This window comes from Eulemur rufifrons, chromosome 1 (genome assembly GCF_041146395.1).
Source record: "Eulemur rufifrons isolate Redbay chromosome 1, OSU_ERuf_1, whole genome shotgun sequence".
NCBI classification, from domain to species: domain Eukaryota; kingdom Metazoa; phylum Chordata; class Mammalia; order Primates; family Lemuridae; genus Eulemur; species Eulemur rufifrons.
Genome location: NC_090983.1, coordinates 65,419,406 through 65,434,575, shown reverse-complemented (window position 1 = coordinate 65,434,575; position 15,170 = coordinate 65,419,406). Strand labels below are relative to the sequence as shown.

Below are 15,170 nucleotides of genomic sequence, written 5' to 3'. Positions count from 1 at the left end.
AAACCTTTGAAAGACTGTATTTCAGCCTCCAAAGAAATAAAATTAACCATTTGGTCAATCTAGTAAATTACTTGATATATGTGAGAGAGACACTAATCATATGAGATAGCTTCTACTTAACTCTTCTGAATTGAGTATAAATCATGGTACACAGTGATTTTCACCAAAAGAATGTCCAGGAAGAATTAAATATATATTATATGAGTATCAGGGGATCCTCCCAAAATAAGTAACTTCATTCTTGGAATAGGATCTCAAAGAGAATACGATAGAAAGGAGCAAATAATAGTTTTCTTCTACATTTAATAAATAGATTTTTAGTATTCTCCAACAATTCATAATAAAGCTTTTAATATTTAAAATTTCCAATGATCTTCTATTTCTACATTGTAATAATCTGAAAATCTTGAGTCAGTTTTTGTTACATCCACATGAGGTGGTGTCAGTATTCCACGGATGCTGCACAATACAAGCATGTATGCTACTTGCTTTGGGAAGCTTCTCTGATACTTTTCCTTACCTCCCATCCTGGGTTTGGTAGCCTTTCAATGTCAAAGGCAGGTTTATCACATTGCTTTTTAATTTCTTAAATAATTCTAATTGACTTGTCTTCCATACTATACCACCCTAACCAAATGCATACACACAAACCGTCCCCCGCCCCAGCCCAAAGGCAAGGCCTATGTCTTGCTGTTAATTAATATCTTTGGATCACTAGAAAAGTGCCCAGCACATATTACATAGTCAATAGTCACTGAAGTGAAATGATTTACTTACTGTCCACTACTTAGTTTCTCTCTAATTGTGGAAAAATCCATAGGCTTCTTAATAACTTTCTTATAACCAGGAACAAGTTTCAAGTTTACAGGAAGTAAAAAAGGCCATGCATCTTCATGAGTTTCCATTTCAGTCAGAATCATACTAAAGAAAAGAATGTTTGAAATCAGTATCTATATGTTAAAATTGTTTATTTTTATTAAAAAATTAGCCATTATAATCTTTCAAGTAAAAACTCAATGAAAATTAATTTATAAAAAAAGATAAAGGAATACTTTTACTTATATCTTGCACTTATATTTTACATTTTTCTATTTATAAAAATTATCAGAAAGTAACCTTTAATATGGTAAAAGGTTCTAAACAAATAAATGGGATGTTATAAATATATAGTATATGAAAACTGAAATAATACCTGCAAAGAGTTAGGTCCTTGGAGTCATCTCTTTTAGGTTTCTTAACCGAAGTAAAACTTTCTTGTTTTGACAAGTTAATAGAAGTGTTTTCCTCCATTTTTCTTTTTTTGAGGTCTTTGTTTCCTCTTTTTAGTGAACTACTTGTAGATGCAGAGTCTTCATCTTCAGTTTCCCCTGTTAAAGTTACTTTCTTGCCTTTCTTTGACTCATTAGTCTTCTTTCCTTTGACATGAAGCTTTTTGATTTTTAGAGTCTGACCACTTGCCTTTAATTAAAAAGAATAAATGAAGTGTAAGAAAATGACTGTCTACAGACCTTCTATTATTTTAAATTATGAAAGTCTGACAGGGTATATTATAATAAATGTAATTTATTATAATAAAAAGAATATTAACTCTGACCTAGAAGGTTGATAATTCTATTATTTTCAAGAGAGATCTGTGAATCTGTTCTCACATAAGACTAAAATCTAATAAAGCATGAAAAGTTTATTCCTCTTAAGAATTCTTAAAACTTGAAGATACTGATCTCATGGTAATTCACTATTGGGTACCACAGCACTTGTCAGTAGGATTCCTTTAGTCTAGGTCACTAACTGAATGAGTTCAAAGATACAAAAAGGACTCTCTTTTAGAGTACAATATAATTAAGAACAAAGGTAAATATAAACAAAAACATAGAGACTATTAATAAGAAAGTTGAAGAGGTAATAAAAAGCTAGGCTAAAGCATGAAAAAGAGCTCATGAAGTATCAAAGAAAGAAATCCTTTTTAAGTGATCAAATCTACTAGAAATTGATTTTTTTCTGGATAAAGAATAAAAGGTATTTGCAACAAGAAGAGAGTCCCACAAACTTGTGGTTCCCAGGCGTGAAGAAAGCAATGGTGAAAGATGGGGAAAAAGGTATCTGTTTTTGAGGAAAACAACACAGAAATGGTATAACAGACATTGTATTTGGAATCAAAGGATATCAATTCCAGCTATGGCTCTGCTACTAATTAGCTATGGACCTTTGGGGAAAACTATCTGTGAGGCCTTGTTTTCTCATTTGTAAAATAAGAAAGATAAACCATGTTATTTGCTAAGGTCATTCTAGCTCTAGAATTATATGAAAAAAAAAGTCTCAATGTGGCTGTATGCAATCTAACCACAAATTGCAGGTAGCACACTGATGAAACAATAAGGGCCTCTAACCCTGAATTTGGAACTAGGAAAATAAATTTTTCTTTTGAGAATTAGATGTTACAATAAATATAATAGATCATAAAAGAGAGATATGTAAAGTCATTGGCACTGTATAGTTTTTGTTTTGATTTTCCCAAATCTGAATTGCACACTAAATTCTTTTAGAAAACTACTTCTCCTTTAGCCAGACTATTAAGAAATCCTGGACTGCAGAGTGATATAACCAGTCCAGCAATAATTTAAAGTTGGCCATATTCTTGAAATTTGCTGAAAACATTTCTTTGGAGTATTTCATAGCAATTTCTTTGAGGATTTCATGACCCTTGCCAGCAGTATTATTGAAAAATGCTCTTAATCAAGCAGTTCAAGTTATTTGGTTCTCTAATGGCAGGTTAAAAGTATGGTTAAAGAGATATATTAATTGACTAAATAAGGCAAACCATAAAACCAATACCTTCTCCATACCATATTAAAGAATCACTACCCATGTCACTAACTGAAACAATAAAAAATGTTTTACTCAGTCTCTTCTCCATTTAGTTTTTTATTCCCTAAAATATGATTATTTTGGGTTTTCATATCACATTGGGCTTTTAGCACTCTGAAATCATTAAGAGAATGCTTAATATAATGAAGAAAAAGTCCATTTAATGAAAATTAAGTTAGTTGAATAGTTGTGTTATTTAAAAGAACAATGTTACACGTATTAATATAACGGGCCAAAATTTGAAGTTTCTATTTGAACTAAAATATTACTTGGGATCATTTTTTTTTTTTTTTTTTTTTTTGAGACAGAGTCTCACTCTGTTGCCTGGGCTAGAGTGCCATGGCATCAGCCTAGCTCACAGCAACCTCAAACTCTTGGGCTCAAGCAATCCTACTGCCTCAGCCTCCTGAGTAGCTGGGACTACAGGCATGCGCCACCATGCCCGGCTAATTTTTTATATATAGTTTTAGTTGTCCAGTTAATTTCTTTCTATTTTTTTTTTTTAGTAGACACGGAGTCTCGCTCTTGCTCAGGCTGGTCTCGAACTCCTGACCTTGAGAGATCCTCCCGCCTCGGCCTCCCAGAGTGCTAGGATTACAGGTGTGAGCCACTGCGCCTGGCCCTACTTGGGATCATTTTCTAACAAATTAATATTCACATTAAGAAAATGTGAAACTGAAATCACAGAATCAAAAAACTTTAGTGATGTTTCAATAAAGACAACGAAGTCTCTATTATTTCTTTAATAAATGATCCTTATCAGCTTACCTCATTAGATAGTGCACATATAACATACTTTAAAAACAAGCTTTTATACAGTTACTCTAGTACCTGATTATTTTGTTCTTGGGCAGAGACCTACACCCTCTTGCTAGAGCACAAATTCAGAGAGGAACCTCAGTTGAGTCTTAAGCAAAACCTATCAACTTACATGTACAAAGGTGCATATCTATTAAATTTGCATACTTTATAAGTTGTGAACTGGTGGCTCACAGGCAATAAACAGTCCACAGAATGTGCTATTTGGCTCATATAATGTTTGTAAAAATTCTGAATTTGTTTCTAATATTTAATATTTAGGAGGATATGCACAAGATCCATAATCTTGACTTTCCTTGAGATATTAGAAGATTCTGGAACACAGGGCTCACATTCCTATGTGACAACAATTGGCCAGAGTTGAGTGATGACTGTTACTACATTTAGATAGGGGCATGACACTCCTGTTTGCCACAGTTCCCACCAGGGGTTTGATGAACTCTTTTATGTTATTTGCTTGGCTTTTGTAGGCGCTAGATTTTGAAACTTCTAATATACAAGTTTGTGTGTGTTTATCTATGACTGTGTATAAAATACAGTTGCTGCTCTGTATCTGCAGGTTTTGCATCTGTGGATTCAACCAACCATGGATTGAAAATATTGCAAAAACCTCCCAAAACAAAATAATAATCAAATAAAAATACAATATAACAACTATTTACATAGCATTTACATTGTATTAGGTATTATCAGTAATCTAGATGTGATTTAAAGTATACGGGAGGATGTGCATAGATTATATGCAAATACTACATATATCATTTTACATAAACAACCTGAACATGTGCAGATTTTGGTATCTAAGGTTGGTCCTGGAACCAAGTCCCTGCAGAAACCTGGGAACCTGTGTGTATGTGTGTGACTGTTCTTTGGTTTGTGCTATTTGGCTTATGTAATGTTTGTAAAAATTCTGAATTTGTATACATATATATGTGTGTATACATATATATGTATTGTATATGTGTGTATGTATACATACACATACAAACATACAAGTCTTTTGATTCTGTAATCCTGATCACAGATATACATACATATATACACATACACACAGTAAAAGTAGTTAATCAGGATGATATATGCAGAAATAGTCATTAAAGAGCAATATGTATAGTATAAATATTTGTAAGTAACTATGAATTAACTAGAAAAATATTTTTAAAAACTTAACTTTTCCTTATATACCAAAATCAAACGTTTAGAATTTTTTATTGTTATAGCAAACATAACATCTAGTTCGTTACATTTAAAAAACAGAAAAAGCAGAGGTTTTGAAAGGTGCATTCACATAGAAGGGCTAGGATGAGACCATAGATCTTAAGTCTCCAAGTCTACTCCTTGAATGACAGATAGCCAGAATTCTAATTTCAGCCAATTTAGTAAAAACAAAACCTCTAACGGCCTACTACCTCCAAGAGTCAAAACACTTATCTGTTAGTAATTCATAAAGTATTAGAGAAACTTTCTATAACTTGACAGGTATGAAGTTAAAAAATAATTTAAGTACAAGCAATGAAGATTACTGTTGAACTCTATTTAACTACATACAACAAAAATGATCTCAAGTAATAAGAAATCAAAAAGTAATATTAATGAATGATACCATATAAGCCCCCCTGCTATCATATAAAATATAGTCTAAAATATAATAAAGTGTTAAACATTTCACAGAACTCTAAAGTTATAAAAATTTTCACATACATGACCTTATTTGATCCTCACAAATTCTTATAAAGCAGATACTATCCTATTTTACAGATGACAACCCTGAAGCTAAGAAAGCACTACAATGTTTACAGATCAGGGAGGTAAGTAAAAATCAGTGAAAGAGACTGAGAAAGAACAAAGACAGGAAGAAAACCAGGGCAAATGGTATCCTAAAAGTTAAGTGAGGCCAGGCATGGTGGCTCACACCTGTAATCCTGGTACTCTGGGAGGCCAAGGTGGGAGGATCGCTTGAGGTCAGGAATTCAAGACCAGCCTAAGCAAGAGTAATACCCCATCTCTATAAAAAATACAAAAATTAGCCAGGTGTGGTGGCACCCGTCTGTAGTTCCAGGTGCTTGAGAGGCCGAGGCAGGAGGATTGCTTAAGCCCAGGAGTTGGAGGTTGCAGTGAGCCATCATGATGCCACCGCACTCTAGTACTCTAGCTGAGTGACAGAGCTAGACTCTGTCTCAAAAAAAAAAAAAAAAAAAAGTTAAGTGAAAAACAGCATTTTGAGGAGGAGGGAGTGTTCAACTCTGTCAGCTATAACTGACAGGTCAGGTGAGGGAAGCACTGATCACTGGATTGAGAAATGTGAAAGTCACTTGTGGCTATGATATGAGTAATTTTAGAGAAACTGTGGAGGTGAAAACCTAATTAGGTGAGTTTAAGAATGAATTGGAGGAAACAAATTAGAGAGAACCAGAACAAAAAACTTTCTAGGAGTTTTTCTGTAAATGGAAGGAGAGAAATGAGGGAAGTAGATGAGGGGAGAAGTGAGGCCAGAAGAGGGTTTTTGTTTAGTTTTCTTAAGACAGGAGAAATAGTAGCATGTCAGTAGGCTGATGAGAGGAACCCAGCGGAGAAGGGGAACTTGATGATGCAGGAGAACGGAGAACTCCTGGGGTAATGTTCCCAAAGAGGTAAGATGGATGGGATCTGAGGCATAAGAGGGGAATTGGCTTAGTTAGGAGCACCAGCAGTTCTTGGCAACAGTAGAAAAGTAAAGTTTGTGAATTCAGATGCAGAAGGACAGTAGATGTGGTGGCAAGATCTTGTGGTATTTTCTTCTGATGGCTTCCATTTTCTCAGTGGAATGACAGTAAGGTCATTAGCTGAGAATGAGGAGAAAGGAGACAGCTGGAGATAAAATCATTAGACATCATTAAAGGCCTACTTAACGCCTTGAATTTTTTTTTTTTGAGACAGAATCTCGCTTTGTTGCCCGGGCTAGAGTGAGTGCCGTGGCGTCAGCCTAGCTCACAGCAACCTCAAACTCCTGGACTTAAGCTATCCTACCGCCTCAGCCTCCGAGTAGCTGGGACTACAGGCATGCACCACCATGCCCGGCTAATTTTTTCTATATATATTTTTAGTTGGCCAGATAACTTCTTTCTATTTTTAGTAGAGACGGGGTCTCGCTCTTGCTCAGGTTGGTCTCTAACTCCTGACCTCGAGCGATCCACCTGCCTCGGCCTCCCAGAGTGCTAGGATTACAGGTGTGAGCCACTGCGCCTGGCCTTAACGCCTTGAATTTAAAGGACTGTGTATTTTCCACAGCCACATTCAGATATAAGGGTACAGGTGCTGGAAAAAACAAAGAGTTAGATTAACCAGAAGGATGGTTTTACCAAGTGAGAGAGAGGCAAAAGAACTAACGGTGGATGCAATGATTATAACAAGAGACTAACACATTATAAGACAGATTAGGAGGAAAGAAAGGATAAGAAGGGGGAGAGTGACAATGAAAAATCTGAAGATAAAAGAACTGAGGGTCCTGGTGAGATCAAAGGAGTGCTGGAGTTGAATTGTTAGAGGGAGTGAACTGGAAAGACAGGAGGCAGTGGACAGATGGATGTCTGAATTGAGTTAATGAAGAGGCAGTAGTTACTGGTAGTGATTAGGTCAAGAGACTACATGTGGGAGAGCATGATTGAGGTAGGGAACACCTAGGAAAGAGTCTGGTCTTCAATATATGTTGATCCTTTCACACTTCTTACTCCTTCCCTTGTAACTCCAAACCCATTTCTTTCTATTTTATAGTATTGCTTTTCTCTTAATTGGTATGACAGTTCACAGCTTTCTATTTTAAATGTGACTAGAAAATGACTTATTACCATATGACCTAATAATTCTACTCCTAGTTATATACCCAAACTGAAAACATACAAAAACCTGTGCATGAATGTTCATAGCAGCATTATTTGTAATAGCTAGAAGGTGGAAACAACCCATATGTCCAACAACTGATGAACAGATAAACAAAATGGGTATATTCATACAATGGAATATTATTTGACTATAAATAATAAATACTGAGGGGAGGGGAAGGGAAACGGGGAGTGACTGCTATTGGTTCTTTTTGAGGTCATGAAATTGTTCTAGAATTAGATAATGGTGATGGTTGCACAACTATGTGAACATGTTAAAAACTAACAAATTGTTAAAAAGGTGAATTTTATAGTTTATGAATTATATCTCAGAAAAACCCTACATAGAACTTTACATTTGTTCTGGTAATTAAAAAGTTTAGTTTTAGATCAGTTTTACCTTAGCAATGCAAGCTGGACAAAACCAGTCTCCATCTGGTATAGTTGTAATCTTGGGTCTATGGCAGTATGTATGACAGCCTTTGTCACAGCCATCACAAAGGAGCAGCAGTTCTTCATTGTCTCCCTTTCGACAGATTTGGCAGTACTATAATACATGAAAAATCATTTAAAATTAACCCTCTGCTATGAATAATAGCTATTGGGATGTTAAACACACCATAATTCCTAGTTTATATTAGTAATGAACATTCCACTTGCTAACAAATATACAGTAGCCATACACATCTATGTATCTCTCGTTACACAGATATGGACCACACGACGGGTGAGCAGTTCTATTGGGATAAATGCACATTTCAGGTACACTGCAAAGAACAAAGCTAGAGGTTGAATGCCTGCACACACTTCAGAAGCATGTACACATTAACATATGAAATAATTAACATGACATTAGAGCACATAAAGCAATGAATAGCTTTAAAACATGGTGTTTTATTTTTTTAATGTACTTCATCTTTTGCTTATCTTAGCATCCTCATGATATCCTGAGAAAGAAATAAGAGAGTAACTTTTAAGATCAAAATTAGGAAACTTGTATTAGTATCATTGTAGATATAATAATAAAAAGATATTCTGAGATTTTGACTAAATTATCCATCTATGTTTTGCCATTGATTGAAAAATGTCCAAAAGTGTCCAAACCACGAAACTGTGAAAAATCAACCCAAATCAAACATGTGTCACAAGTGCAGAAAATGGATCCTACAAAATGATTTCCAAGTAAAAAAACAGATACAATAAATTAAGGAATTTAACAGGTCATGATTTATTTTCTAGACCTAAAAATTGTTTCTTTTCTATTAAAAAATTTCTAACATTATCAAAAACTTTAAATTTGTAATGAGAAGATTTTTCCATGCATTAATATCCTGTATAACAAATTTTACAAAGGAAATAAGAAAAGTTAGACAAGTAAAAACTTTTGAGATGGCTTTAAATAATAGTAAGCACTAACATTATTTTTTGACATCTAGTTTATATTCTAATCACAGTAGAAAATGTCCTACAATCAATATCTTAAAAAACAAAAACATTTAAAGTGGAAATCATTTATATTAAAGTTAGATATTTATATACTCTTAAAAACTGAATAGCTTAACTATTCATACTTACTTTGTTTAGTTTTCAATACAACATTTTATCTTCATCTGGTAAAGTCTAAAAATAGTCCTATATAACTTAATACGTATACCAATAATAGTTTTAGAATCTTGTCAAAATGGCCGATACACACTATTCAAGTTAACAAATATCTATCAAATACATATATTATATATGCAATACTAGAATTGGCATGTATACCAAGAGCAAAAGCAGCAGAGTTTAACATTCCAACAATAAGTATCTATTTTATGACTTTTCTTAACACCACATCACTAAATACCTTAAGATGGTTTTATTTCTCCAAATTTGAGTTACACCTTTAAAACTTCTATTGTAAAAACATTCATTGAGAAATAACATTTGGAAGGTTACATCTAAATCCCAATAACAACAAAATTTAAAAACCAGATTCATGAACATAAGTAAATTCTCACTGTTTTCTACAATAGATAGACAAAAATACTACAAAGTCTTACATCTCACACTAATGATTTAAAAATAAAATGATTTTCGAATACTTTTAAAGAATTTTAAAGAAAGGGTGACAGATATCAAACTCAACACTTTTGAAAAATCACAGCAATAGCTCACAATATGTTAGAGCAAATGAATTAACATTTGCTTTTAACTCCTTTACTATAATAGTAAAAACCAGTGGATATTGCCTACTGTTTAACATTAACAACAATAATAAAGTATACTGTGGGCAGAGAACTATCTGATCTGGAGGCAAATTGTGACAGCTTCTTCCTTCCTGGTAAGCTCTGTCTTTGGCCAAGAGAGTGTTTCTAAAGATATTGAACACTTTAACATTCTGATAGGTCTTATTATGGGGATTATTATAGGCATCATTATGTTCTAATCAAAGGATACCAAGTGCTTCTTAACCTTTGAAGATGAAACTCTGCCTTGTTTTCAAGGTAGTTTCATGCAAATAATGTATTTTTATTAAACATTTAAAAAAGGAAATGAAGATTGTGAGAGATGGAGGTAAATGAGGATAAATGTATATTAATAACATGGGGAAGGTTAATGAATTTGCAAAAAATGAAATAAGCTTTAAATTGCAGGTTGTGAAAATACCAATACAAAAGCAGGTTTTGATACAAGTTTTGGATTTCTGTGTATAAGTTTATAAACAAAACTGATCTCATCATGATGATTGTTTTGGTATAAATAAGAAAAAATAACTGTACAAATTTCCTTTTGATATAGGAATCAATCTTTTTGATCATTTTAGGCTAGATTTTAAATATATTTACTAAGCTGACTTTAAAAATGCTTTTAATAATAACTTTTACAAGGAAAAATATTTGTACCTAGTAAAAGTACTATCATATGAACTGAATAATGCTTTAAAACTTATAGTAAATTCTAATCTGAATTGAGATAGACCTCAAATTTGAGCATATTACAAAAACTGCAGATTCATTATTCCACAGATGTTTTAGGAAGAAGTGAAAAACCACAGAAGAAACCAAATTTATTTGTATAGAATTAATAAGGCCTTGGGTAGTCTAAGCATAGAGGGAAAGATGAAGGAAAGAATGCTAAATTACTTAAAGTTCACTTCTTTAGAAAAACAACTATTTTAATTAAAGGAATTTTACCCTTAGCCATTCATGAAGCAAATCTCAAATGTTTAAATATTAATGCTAGTCTGTAATTAATAAGTAAATATTAAAGTTATTCATAAAAGTCTACCTATAATAGATACTTCTATAATGATATATAAAAGAGGCAATAGGGACACTTATAGTTTAAAATAAGTATCTCTGGAAATATATGAACTATAGCTCTTATTTGAGCACACAGCATTTTGCTATCTGGCACAAAGTAGAGACTCATTACAGGACAATAACTAATAGGGCTTGTACAAAGAAGGTGAAAACCCAGTTTTAATTAGTAGAGGAAAGACCAAAAGATCTACTCTTTCTGTCAACCACATCTGATGCCAAACGCATGATAGATGCATAAGGTAAGAGCTCTCTGCTTATTTTGTATTTACTTATCTAAGTAGTTCTTAGCATTAAAAAGAAGAAAACTGATAAAGACATTTTAGGAATGCAGTAATAGTAGGCAATGTTAGAAATGGGGATGTTTAGAAGAGTGAAGGAGCCTTCAAAATATTTAGATTAACTATTATGCTGACAGAATACAGGAAATAACTTCAGTCAGAGGTAGAGGCAAGATTTTAAAAAGTAAAAGGTAACACATTTGGTAGGTTTCTTCAAAAAGCTCAAAATAAGGAGGAAAGCATCAAACCATACAGTATATAAGAATTAGACAAACTCTCAAGTACAGCATACGTTATTGTGACAATAGGTAATATATACTTAAGAAAGATCTGGAGGTTGGAAGAAAACAGGACAAAATAAATTAGTTATAGTATTTCTTAAATAAAAACACTTACAACTTTCATAATTGATTTTTCCCATGCTATTGATTTCTGTAACTGCTGAATGCACAGAGCTACCTGTGCAGCACTGCGAGCTTCTGATAATGCCCTTCTCCATACCCTGAGCCCTGGAGCAATATCCTCTTCAATTCTGCATTGAAATATAGAAAAATTAAGTAGGTCATGTCCACATTTATGGATACTGAATGTGAAACAATCATCACACTGAAAGCCAAGCAATGACAAAAACATGTAACAGCCAATAAATATAAAGTTTAAGCAACTAAATTTGATGTAGTGCACAGACTGTGGCTACGTGCCTCAAAGCTTAGTCACAACCAAGTAAATGTAAGATCACTTTGCAGGATTATCAACGCACATAACAAAAAAAAAAAAAATGTTTTTACAAAGCACCATGCAAATAGCATGATCCATATGGATCACAGACATACAAGAAGATACATAGATAACAGGCAATAGAAAATAGGCTCCAATTAGCAAAGAAGCACAATAATTTTTCAAGTTAATCTCAATAACCTACCCGTCACCATCACCACTAACGGATGGTGCAGGAGCAGGGACAGTAACTGTGCCCACATTATCCAGTTTGATCTGAATGGTGGTACTTAAGGGGCTCTTCAGATACCTTCTTTCAATGTTCCGCTCCAAATCAGCCAGCCTGGTTACAGCTATATCTAGGGGGTTGTCACTCTTCCGTTCTAGTGCATGCGCACTGCTTTCTTCTTCGCCAGTAAATTCTCCATCATGTTCCTTGCACAATTTAGTAAATGACTTATGTTCAAAATATACCAAGTCCTCCCTTTCTGATGCAGGCTCTGGACACATCCAACCCTATATATCAAGAGAATAGTGTTATTATGGTTTCCTCTTAAAATGCCAGATGGGTGAATTGCTCTTACTTAAAATATAGCAGTGGACACTGGCAGATCTCAGGGATCCTTACTAAAAGTTTTTACCTTGTTTTTCCTAATACTAGGTAGAAATAAGAACAAAAAATTAAAAGAATAATTTTAAGAAAAGTTGGAAAAAGAAAATTTATCAACTTTTAATACACAAAGTATTTTGAAGGATTTTAGACTAAAATGCTTATTAATTTCATGGGATCTCTTATATGGAAATGTCTCGGTAGCCTCGAAACTTTGATGTTCCTTTCTGTTTTCACTCCTTCTACTATTCTTCCATACAGGTCCTTGTACTCACCATTTTTCCTTTGATTGTAGGGGCTTTGCATAAGCTGTTACCTTTGTCTGTATAGCTTTTCTTTGCTCCACTTCACCTAGTTCACTTCACTCATCCTGCAGCTCTTATGCTAAAATTCACCTTAAATTTAGGATCCACTAAAGGGAACCCTTCCCTAATCTCCTTTAGGAGGTAAATCTCTATATCACGGGCTCTCAAAGGACCATGTTCCATAGCCTTATCATGGTCGCAATGTTATACTAGTATGATCATTTTTTTTTTTTTTTTTTTTTTGAGACAGAGTCTTACTCTGTTGCCCAGGCTAGAGTGAGTGCCGTGGCATCAGCCTAGCTCACAGCAACCTCAAACTCCTGGGCTTAAGCGATCCTACTGCCTCAGCCTCCCGGGTAGCTGGGACTACAGGCATGCGCCACCATGCCCGGCTAATTTTTTCTATATATATTTTAGTTGGCCAGATATCATCTTTCTATTTTTTTAGTAGAGACGGGGTCTCCCTCTTGCTGAGGCTGGTCTTGAACTCCTGACCTTGAGCGATCCACCCACCTCGGCCTCCCAGAGTGCTAGGATTACAGGCGTGAGCCACTGCACCCGGCCTTAGTGTGATCATTTGATTTATAGCTTTCTACTTCTAAATTCTATGAGAGCAGGGACCACATCTGCTTTTACTCATTTATCTCCAGTACAGGGAAGGCAAATAATGGGTACTCAATACATATACGTTGATTGAATAAATGAATTATCTTATAACTTAGTTCACTTATATTGATCCTTCAGCTCAAAATCCTTCAAAGATTCCCACTGTTCAACAAAGTCTCAAATCTTTACCGTAGCATTCAAGTACCTCAGTCTATCTCGCAGTCTACCTCTTTTCAAGCTCCCATTCACGTATTCTATGCAGCAAATTCTATGGCTTGCACTTCACAAACGTGATAAGCTTCCAATCCTGGTGCTCTGCTCATGCTGTTCCCACTTCCTAGTATGGCATTCCCTGTTCTCTGTCACAACCTTACTTATCCTCTTAAGTTCCACCTCGACTTCTACATGAAATCTTTCCTGATCTCTTCCATATTTCCACCAGAAGTCAGTATTCTTTTTCTCAATTCATGCACTACTCTGTACTTCTCAATGATCAGTTACTAGATTCTGCATCTATGTATACAAATCTTACCTATTATATGACAAGCTTTCTAAGGATAGGAATTACATTTTATCTAATTTTGTGGTTTGCTTTCTGATATGGAATAGGCCCTTAGTGAATGCACAGTAAATGAAAAACAGAATAAACTTTTTATTAAATCTCTTTAATTATTTTATCTTATATACTAGGATCAGGTCTTCCCCTTTAACTCAGTAGAATATTTATATTTAGAAAGGAAGGATGAAATTATGGATAGTACACATAAGTGCATAGGTACAAGTCATGTCAAACGAACCTCATTCCTGTACTTTGAAAGGGATACAAAATTGCTAAATAAAGAGAACCCTGTATATCTTGATTTCTGTCAGGCAACTGACAAGATAAAAAAAAAAAGAGGACTAGGGTTAGAGAAATCTAGGTGGTTGAAAACTGTATCTAGAAAAAGGCAATTAACACAGGTTTGTCACCTCTGAAAAGGTCCTTAGTGCCAATGCCCAAACGCTGTATATTTGGCTTGTCCTAGGAATATGCTTATGAATAACTTGGCTGATTGCTATAAATCTGCAGGTGACTTAAAACTAGGAAGGAATTTTAATATTCTGGATGACAGGATTAAGATAAAAATAGTTCCATGTGCTGAAAACTGCGCCCAAGTGAAATTGATAAAAAACAATGATAAATGCAAATTTTAACTCTGAAGGTTAAACAAACTAATCATAGGAATACCACATGTGATAGAACTCACTTAAAAGTACTTTAAATGAGGCCCACAGATTTATGTTACAGTGTATACTCAATAAAGCAATAGTATGATGTGGATGCTTTAAAAGCCAGTACAAATTCAAATAGCATTAATAGAAGTAGAGAACCGGATTAAGGAAAGTAAAATCCCACGCACACAGTTAAACATTTCTACGTACAGCTGTAGGTATAACATTTTAAAAACAACACTGACACTGATGCTTATTCAGAAGAAAATCATGGACCTGGAAACCATTTCACAGGACTAATAATTGAAGGAATTAATTAACTTGTAAAAGAGAAAATTTAAGAAGAAACATAGCAGCTGTCTTTAGAGGAGCTGGAAGAATAATCAGACTTTTTGTATGCTCTCAACAACAGAACTAGGACTGGAGACTCACAGATTTTCCTACAATATAAAAAAAACTTTCAAATTATTAGCAATATTAAAAACAGCAATGAATGCATCTAAGTAGACCTAGGCCACCGGCTTAATGTGCCTTACCAATGGCTAGTTGCCCAGGCTAAACATATAACTCTTATTTTCTTTTTAAGAAAGAAAAAA

The 15,170-nt window shown here is 34.2% G+C and overlaps 1 protein-coding gene across 4 annotated transcripts in view; it reads right to left on the bottom strand.

Moving 5' to 3' along the window:
• BAZ2B (bromodomain adjacent to zinc finger domain 2B) overlaps nucleotides 1–15,170 on the bottom strand; it is a 256,050-nt gene that overhangs the window by 3,867 nt on the left and 237,013 nt on the right. For 3 of the 4 annotated variants that reach the window (XM_069496896.1, XM_069496681.1, XM_069496808.1), the window contains 5 exons: nucleotides 12,152–12,357; nucleotides 11,521–11,656; nucleotides 7,942–8,088; nucleotides 1,193–1,458; nucleotides 778–921 (listed from right to left, as the gene is read on the bottom strand). In XM_069496896.1, coding sequence (XP_069352997.1) covers nucleotides 778–921; nucleotides 1,193–1,458; nucleotides 7,942–8,088; nucleotides 11,521–11,656; nucleotides 12,152–12,357 — 899 coding nt within the window. Of the gene's footprint in view, nucleotides 1–777; nucleotides 922–1,192; nucleotides 1,459–7,941; nucleotides 8,089–11,520; nucleotides 11,657–12,046; nucleotides 12,358–15,170 lie in introns of all 4 variants that reach the window. The other variant, XM_069496717.1, reaches the window with a different exon arrangement.